Genomic DNA, 9047 nt, shown 5'->3' on the forward strand with positions numbered 1-9047 from the left:
CAGAAACATTGAACCTGGTTAATTTTTTCCTTTCTGCTCTCTTAAAAGAGCACTGGATGCAACAGGCCAGACCATCCGCTCTGGTGACTGGCTGGAAATAGAGATAACACAGACAGCACAGATAGCACAGATAGCACAGATAGCACGGGTAACACGGGTAACACGGGTAACACAGATAACGTGGATGATAACACAGATAACCACAGCGTGTTCCTCGCTGCCACGGGTGGGAAGCAGCACCCAGGAGGGCCAGGGCAGGGGCCCAGAGCCGGCCGGAGCAGCGGGGTGGCACCGCAGGGCTGCGGGAGCGGGGCCAGCCCACCCGAGCCCAGAGGCCCCGCTGTCGGACAGGCCGCGGGCACAGGGACCTCCTGCAGCCGGGGAGGGACCCGCGGCCAGGGGCGACTTTGGGGAACGGGGCCGTTGTTAAAATCACGGGCGCGGGATGAAGCGCGGCCTCGCTTGGGCTCGCCGGCAGCTGCCGGGCTGGGCGGGCTTGGGGCGTGAAGGAGCCAGCCGGGTGCGAACGGGAACCGGTACCGGTGCCCGTAGGAGCTGGTGCCCCGGGAGCCGGTGCCTGGAGGAGTTGGTGCCCGGTGCCCGGAGCAGCCAGTGCCCGGGGAGCCGGTGCCCGCAGGAGCCGGTGCGCGGAGCAGGCGGTGCGCGGGGCGCGCAGGGAGCGGGGCGCGGTGCCGGGGCGCGGAGGGGGCGGTGCGCGCCGCACCGGGACCGGGAGCGCGGAGCAGGCGGTGCGCGGGCGCGCAGGGGGCGGCGCGGCGGGCGCGGGGGATGCGCGGCGGGGCCCGCGGGGGGCGGCGGCGGGCGCGGGGCCATGCGGAGCCCGGGCTGAGGCGCCGCGGCCGCCCCTCGCCATGAAGCGGCAGAACCTGCGCACGGCCGCGCTCATCCTCTGCATCTTCTCCTACCTGCTGGTGGGAGCCGCCGTCTTCGATGCGCTGGAGTCGGAGGCGGAGAGCGGCCGCAAGCGGCTGCTGGAGCAGAAGCGCGGGGAGCTGCGGAGGAAGTACCGCTTCTCCGCCGACGACTACCGGGAGCTGGAGCGGCTGGTGCTGCAGGCCGAGCCGCACCGCGCCGGGCGGCAGTGGAAGTTCGCCGGCTCCTTCTACTTCGCCATCACGGTCATCACCACCATCGGTGAGTGCCGGACCCCTCCGTCCCCGGATCCCGGCGCCCCATCATCCCCGCACCCCATCATCATCCCGCATCCCTGCAGCCCCGCATCCCTCCACCCCCACACCTCGGCACCGCCACAACCTCCCACACCCCCACCACCGCTGGGTGCCCCAGGACAGTCCCGACGGGGGGGGGGGGGGTCACCCTTGCAAAGCTGGGACATCACTTCAGGGCACCCTCTGAGCTGACCCTGTGGGACCCCCAGTGCCCAGCTGTGGGAGAGGTAACCCACGGGCAGGCTGGGGGCCACCCGGTTCCGGGGAGTGCCGAGGGTGCTGCTATGGCTGGGGCCACAAAACGTGACGTGCACGTTGTCCCAGGGAGGCAGCAGCACGCGGAGCTTCTGCAGGCTCCTTTGGGGCAGGCAGCTGCAGAAGTTGGCGGGGGTGTAGGAGGACAGAGGTGGGAGCCGCGTCCGTCCTCTGTGCAGCGTTGTAGCCAGACTGAAGAGCTGGGCAAGAACTGTTGGCTTCTTTGCCAGCTCAAAACTCTGGATGTTTGGCTGTGTGATATTCAGGGAGCCAAGACAGCCACCAGACACTGAACCTCGCTCTGCCTGCACCGGAACCTGCAGAGAGATGGGTGTCAATTAGCTTGGAGGGGAGCGATTGAATCGCATTAAACCTCCATGTAGACACACTTACCCAAACTGGAGCCCAATGCCTTGGTTTGTCCACTTCAATTTTGCAAGAGAATGAGACTAAATTGAACGAGGGTTGTCTTAATTCTAGGTGAGATTAGTCACATGAGAGTTGAGCATTGTTTAATTAATCCACTTTTATTAACCTGTGCACCCTGAGCATCCCATGGGGGTAGGTAGGCATGGGATCCTGTGCTTATGTCATTGCCCATGCTGGGATTTCAGTCCGCAGGCGTGTTCTGGAGGCAGGAACCCTGAGGCCAAATCCTGCCCTCCCACAGCCAGCAGCCACCTCCTCGTCTGTGGGACAGGGCTCGGCCTTACCGAGGGGCTTGAGGGGGGCTAAATGCATCTGGTAGCTGAGAGCATCATCCCTCAGGATGAGGGCTGGTGGGATCAACTGCACTGCGTTACCAGGGGACAAGAGGTGGCAGAGGGGCAGGTACCGTGCAGGCCCTGCCCCGGGGGGCTCTGTGTACCCCCACAGATCGGGGTGGGGGGGGGGTGCAGTTGGCAACACACGTGGCCAGCAAACAGCGGCGGGTTCAGGGCACGGTTAGCGTCAGGCCCCAGCAGGAGGGTAGGATGAATGGCTTCAGTTGTAATCTGCCTCATCTCGTGACAGGTTATAGCTTCATTTACATGATTTTTCTGTTGACTGTGACAACCAATTGCTACGCTTATCACACACTCCATGCAATAAATAATTTCAGCCCAGGTGCCGTATTTCTAAAACACTGGCACATGACATCTCTTTATATGGGGCTGTGCTCCAAATCTGTTTTAATGTTAATGTAGCTGTGTTTACTCTTTCTAATTCCCTTTGTCATTTTGAAAGCATCAGTCAAATGCTCTTTCAGCAGTCTCTCAGGGTACAACAACTGTTTTTCCACTTACTGCTCTTCTGGATCATTATATTTACCTCCTCATTGCTGTCACTATATTATCTTGTAGCCTAGGACCTGGTAATTGCACTCAGTTATTAAGCTTGGATCTGACTGGAGGTTTTTTGCCATTGCAGTCTCATGTCTGTTCTGTATTCTGTGAAATGTGGCATGCAGACATTAAGTTTATCATTTTTGATTGGGTGGGTTTATGAACAGACAGAGCAATTAGAAACTGGTCCCTTCCTGCCTGCTTGCAGTTTGGAGCACAGCACAGTCAAAGATAACACTGTCCTCAGCCTCCCAGCCCTGTCCCATTGCAGGAGTTTCCTGGAGCAGGAGCTGTGCTCAGAAGCCTGGGACAACGTGGTTATCATCCTCTGGTCTTCCCATCACTGCGTCCTAACAGCTCCCCTAAGAGTCCTGGAAATCCACTGGCAGCAGAGTCAGAGGTGAAGCCAAGTCACAGCTTTGAACAAGACTGGGAAATAAGAAGGGGTTTTTTTTTCACCCTGTATCTTCATGCAAAAGTCACATGGTTACCTGGAAAAAATGAAAATATAAATTTCTGTTTGCAAACAGCCATGCAGCAGCGCGGGAAAGAGCTGGCATTGTTCTGCAGGTGCCTTCAGAAAGGGAAGTTTCCAGCCCTGATAGTTTCTCACAGAAACTCAAAAGAAAGGCTTGGATGCCTTTGGATGCCGTTACTCCCCACACTGCATGACTCCCTTGCACTGAGTTAGTTACTCATCCGCTTAGGTCAGAGGCCACCGATTTCTGTTAAGCTTATATAATTGAGGTGGGCGCAGAATCACTGAACTCCGGAAGATTGCGCTGAGTACCTCATTACGACTCACAGTATAATTGTGTGTGTCCTTGAGTCACAGCTCTGAAACTTGGAGCAAGGTGGGGAAATTAAATCTCGGAAGGCGTTCAAGGAGAACCTTGTCCTCCTTGAGCTCCTTGTCCCTGGGACAAGGGCTGACACGGCTGCAGTGGCATAAATACTTCCCTGCATTTAAAACAGCACAACCCCTCCAGCAGCGCTTTAGGTCTGAGTCTTAGTGGCACTGGAGTAAATCCAAAGTCACTCTGCAGAAGTCCTCCTAGACTTAACTGCTCCTGCAGGGGCTGACCCTATAGCTCCTATCCAACAGGCCACGCAGCAAACGATCATGTAGCCTAGAATCAAAGACGCACATGACACTGGAGGGCTCAGGGGACAGGAGCGGGGGACAGGAGGAGGTGGCGATGGCCCTGCCAGGGCGGTTGGACGGGACTGGCTGGGTACGTACCTTCCCGCAGGGTGCCCTAGTGATATTGATCTCAGCATCCTGCGGAGCCTCTGTCCTCCCTCGCTGTGGGGGTTCAGGTTATGCTGCAGACCTGGCGCTGGCACGGCATCATTGCCTCTAAATTGGTTGTGAGCTGCAGAAGGCTTGCAGACCCCAGCCCAGCTCTGGGGCCCCTCTTAGCCTCCATAACCGCATACGAGCTCAGGGGCTATCAGGAAGTACCTTCTATCTTTAGAGGCCAAATGAGGTTCTGCCCACATGATACTGCGATGTGCCATCACCCCAAAGGATGTGGCATCCCGTGGCCCCATTAGCATTGCCTGCAGATCTGTTACTGATTCATTCCCCCCCCCCATTCTCCTACTGCTCCTCTTGGTCCCAGGGCAGCCTTGCTGGAAACCCCAGCGAGGGCTTGATGCCTGCCTTTCCTCTTTCCTTCGCAGGCTATGGGCACGCTGCCCCAGGCACGGACGCCGGCAAAGTCTTCTGCATGTTCTATGCCATCCTGGGCATCCCCCTGACGCTGGTCATGTTCCAGAGTCTGGGGGAGCGCATGAACACCGTTGTGCGGCTACTGCTCAAGAAGATCAAGAAGTGTCTGGGCATGAGGACAACCAATGTCTCCATGGAGAACATGGTCCTAGTCGGCTTTCTGTCCTGCATGGGGACCCTGTGCATCGGCGCAGCAGCCTTCTCTTATTTCGAGGGCTGGACTTTCTTTCATGCCTATTACTACTGCTTCATAACCTTGACCACTATTGGCTTTGGAGACTTTGTGGCTCTGCAGAAGAATGAGGCTTTGCAAAAGAAGCCCCCATACGTGGCTTTCAGCTTCATGTACATCCTGGTGGGCCTGACCGTCATCGGCGCCTTCCTCAACCTGGTGGTGCTGCGGTTCCTGACAATGAACTCTGAGGACGAGCGGCGGGACGCCGAAGAGCGAGCCTCGCTGAGGAGAGCCCGGAACAACATCCACCTCAAGCCGAAAGAGGACAGCCGGTGCAGCAATGCCATTTTTCTCCCCGTGGAGGACAGGACGAGCCAGATGAACCTCATCCCGCTGATCCAGGAGGACGCGGAGAGGCAGCGGCGCCAGTCGGCCAACTCGGCAGCTGCGGTCCCCTCCTTCTGCACGTGTCTGTGCTACAGACCTCAGCTGTGCAGCAGCCCGGTGCCCTCCCACCCCGAGACCCTGAGCTGCCACACCAACCCTGTCTATTACAACTCCATTTCCTACAAAATCGACGAGGTCTCCCTGAGCACGCGGGGTCAGACCGGCTCTTCCCCGGGGAGCACTTTATCATCCAACAGCCCTCGCTGCCGGCAACACCCCCGGCTGCGGAGGAAATCCATCTAAGAGTGCGTGCTGAGCTGTACTCAGTGCTCGAGTCTTACTATGATGATAAATTAAGAACAGAGATGTCAGGTCCTTCTTACTGCTCTCATTTCTTCCATTCCCCTCCCCTTTCAGCTGGCAGCCAGCCCCACGCAGGGTCCAGCAGGAGCCTTTAAACCCTGTTAAGAAATAATCATTCCTTTTTGCAGGCACTGAATGACATTGTTAGTTTTTCTTTGCTTTGTTCCTCCCAAGTAGGTTCAAGCATTTGGGTCTGGCAAGAGACTCCCCGATGTGAAGTCCAGCAAGCTGTAGGTTTGTTCTCCCACCTCCCTGCTCCCCCAGGAGAGGCATTTCTGCCCTCCCACCCTGCCTGACCTTGGCTGTGGCTGCTGCCAGCCCATGCCTCTTGCTACATGGGCTAGATTGAACTTGCTGAGAGCATATCAAAAGCAAAGTCCATGCTAGGGAGCCCTGCAGGGCTGGGGATCTTTAAGTTGTCCCCTGACACTGGGTGCAGGTAAGTCGGTGCCAGGCAGCCGGTTTGCAGCTGGTGGGTGGGTAGGGAGAGGTGGGCAGGAGGGGACAGGCTGCAGTCCTGGTGCTCAGCACATGGGGACAGCTTCATGGCACTGCATCTCCCATGGCCAGCCCTCCAGGTCCCAGCTCAGGCTTGTGGCTGGCTCAGTCCTTTTGGGAGCTGGGGGTCCATACACTCACCCACATACCCACCAGCACACCTTACCTCGCTACTCATAGGTCCTCCAGGCTAAGGTGGCTGGTGGGATGCTGTGTCCCATCTGCAAGGAAAGCTGAACTACCCCAGCCCAGCCCCGCCCCAGCCCCAGCCCCAGCCACTCCTCTGTGATGAACCCAATCTGAGCCCAGGGCACAGCCCTGGGGAGAACCTCCCTGAATCACACAGAGCCACCTGCAAAGGGTTTGGCCCTGATGAGATTATTAGCTAAATTCACCCTTTCCCTCACAACCTTTCCTCCAGCTGACAGCCCAGCAAGCATGTCTGCTCCTTGCCTCCTCCTGGTCCCCATGAGCCCATGGGTTTGTGCTGATTGCTGCTGGGGTTATCAGAGGTGGGGTGAGCCCATCTCGCTGTGTGTCCCTGGGTGGGATGCGGTACCCACACAGCCCTGCCTGGGAGGCTCTTTCCAGCTGGTGCCCCCTGATGTGGCCCACATCTATCCTGCCTCATCTCCAAGAAAACAGGACTGGGCTCTGACAGTGACAGCAGCTCTGTTTCACTTTTTTCCCCCAATAAAGGGACATTTCCACTCTTAGTTCTACATAGAATACCCTCTGAGGGGGTTTTCACAGAGGGAAGTCCCCTTTTCCTGGTGGGGGAGGCATGCAGAGCATCAGGGTTGGGAAAGCCTCAGGGCAGGCTTTGCTCTCTCCTCTTTTTTGTTCTGGGCAGTTTAATAAAAGGTGAATCCAGCTGGTGGCAGTCGGTTATTTGTCAAGAGGGGGAGCAGAGAGATGTGTCTGAGCCTCAAACCCTGGCCTTGCCCCACTGCAGAGGTATGCCAGGGCTGGCTCCCCTGCCATGGGGGTGTGGGCAGTGTTTATATCCAGGGATATTATCCCCGTAGATGTTTGCTGGGATATTTGGGCATCGGAGGGAGGAGGGGGGCAGAGTGGCTGTCCAGAGCTGGGAAGCAGCTGGGTCTTGTTGCCCGTCGTGGGATGGTGTCTTTGCCCCCTGCACGGGGATGCCCAGGGCTCTTCTACCCTCCCTGGCCAGTGACCTTCATGTTTCCAACCTTTCCTGGTTCTTGGGCTTCCTTGGAAGCAGCTTTGGGCTTTGATGTCACCCCAAATCTATGCAGGCTTATTGCAACTAGGACTTTCTTGTTCCAGTCTCTAAAACAGCAGGGATTTGGGCTTCCAGACAGGTCCCGCCCAAGCAGGCAAGTGCAGGGATGGACAGGAGCTCTGATGGCAAGGCCGAATGGCAGAAGAGCAGAGCAGCGCTGGCAGGGCAGGTCTGCAGTGGGGCTGCTGCGCTGCCTGGGTAGGTGAGGGGGGTTCCTTGCCTGGTGCCTTTATTTGGGGGATGCTCTCTGGCACGGCTGCCTGCTCCCTGCCAGGTTCTCCAGCCCACTGGAGGCAGAGGTGGGACTTTACACCCACTCTTGGGGTGTGATGTGGCCACAATAGATCCATCCTGCCTGTCCCCAGGCGGCAGGACTCTCACACAAGATGCTCGGCCCTTCCTGGCCTCAGCCCGTCCCCTCGTCCCACGTGTGGGCAGGGAAGGGACAGCGACAGAGTCAGGAGCACAGCCCTGGGCCGCGAAGCCTGGGAGGATGGTGCAGGCACTGCTGGGCTGGCATGAGGGGTTTGTGAGACCTTCACCGGGATGTACCCTAGGGCCCTTCGGGGTGTGTGGCATCTCGTGAGCAGTGGGGCAGGGGGTGGGAGCCTCCCACCACCAAAATGCCCTGACTATCCCCCCCACCCATGCTCAGCAGCTGCATCGCTTTGCACCAGTGGCCCCAAATCTGGACCAGCTGTGTAAGCCTTGGTTTAAATAGAAAGGGGGAGGGGGGGGAGAAGGCAAGCTGTGAGCATACGAAACAGGCCTAAAAAGGAGGCTTTCATTGGCTTCTCAGCTCCTCAGTGGTGTCATTTCATGCTGATCCCACCAGCTCAGCCCCTTTGTTGTCGTGTCCTGTCCCTCCCCACCCTGCCCAAGGCTGTCAGCCCAAGGCTTGGCTGTGCTGTGCTGCCCTTGCCATCAGAGCTGGGCAGCAGATGGAGATCTCTCGCCCTTTCCATGTTGAACCTGGGACACCCTCCGAGTGGCCAGGCTGGAGCTGGCACCTCTCACCCTCCATCCACCCTCGTGAAAGAAAGCAGCTCTTCAATTCCTGTACAAGTCAGAGCGCACGTGGCATCGCCCCGGTGAAATCCACCTCTTCTGGAGCTGGAAGCAGAACAACCACAACCTGGAGGCTGAGCCAGCCTTGCGCTCTCCCCCTGGATTCAGTGTGGCGCTGCCAGTGCTCGGTGGTCCGTGCTCGTGCCGCAGAGCCTGCAATGCAACGGTGCAAAGGCGAAGCCCGGCAGAGGCGCTGGGGCTGGCGGTGTGATGTCGGCACCGTGGAGCCTTTCTCGGGTAGAGGATGGAGCTGGTAATGAGCTGACGGCGCAGAAGCGGGGCACCTGCTTGGGTTTATTGCTGCTTTTGTGCAGCCCGAGCTGCTAAGCAGCGCTGCTGGGGAGCAGAGTTGCTTAGTGACTGCCTGAGCCCCATCCTGCTTTTGGGAGCTGGGGATGGTCTGAGGGTGGGAGGTGCTGTTCATCCCCAGGTGCTGGGCTGGGCTGCCCCGACCTCCCAGGCACTCACGCCACTGCAGAAATCATCCTCCTAGTCCTCCTCCCTCCACCACTGCTCCCTGGGGGGCTGTAGCTGGGGTGGGTGGGTGAGGAGCTGCCCTGCCCCTCAGTCTTGCCCTGATGACCCGCAGAGGGATTTGGAGGCATGAGAAAAACCTGCAAGAAATTCTCAGTGAACTGGGACTTTGCGATCCCTTGTCACTCCCACAGGAAAAGGGCTCCCCAGGGAATGCTGCCTTCGATCGCCACCTCTTCTGCAGACCCCCACAGCAGGAGTCACACCAGAGCCCCCAAACGCTCCCCACCCGAGGGCTCGCAGCTCAAGGCCATCCAGGCCAGAC

At 58.4% G+C, this 9047-nt stretch overlaps 1 protein-coding gene across 1 annotated transcript; it reads left to right on the top strand.

Annotated features, from left to right (window-relative positions):
* Positions 1-840: 840 nt before the first annotated feature.
* KCNK15 (potassium two pore domain channel subfamily K member 15) lies at positions 841-6801 on the top strand. Its single transcript, XM_074843081.1, has 2 exons — positions 841-1155; positions 4457-6801. The coding sequence occupies exons 1-2, from the start codon at positions 873-875 to the stop codon at positions 5368-5370; spliced, it is 1197 nt and encodes a 398-aa protein (XP_074699182.1). The 5' UTR covers positions 841-872; the 3' UTR covers positions 5371-6801.
* Positions 6802-9047: the final 2246 nt, after the last annotated feature.

Source organism: Strix aluco, chromosome 17 (assembly GCF_031877795.1).
Source record: "Strix aluco isolate bStrAlu1 chromosome 17, bStrAlu1.hap1, whole genome shotgun sequence".
Taxonomy (NCBI): Eukaryota; Metazoa; Chordata; class Aves; order Strigiformes; family Strigidae; genus Strix; species Strix aluco.

Bases quoted from the DNA above. Each gene is read 5' to 3' on its own strand.
- KCNK15 (XM_074843081.1), top strand. From the start codon at position 873: ATGAAGCGGCAGAACCTGCGCACGGCCGCGCTCATCCTCTGCATCTTC. The intron at 1,156-4,456 runs GTGAGTGCCGGA...TTTCCTTCGCAG, and splicing joins CACGGTCATCACCACCATCG to GCTATGGGCACGCTGCCCCA.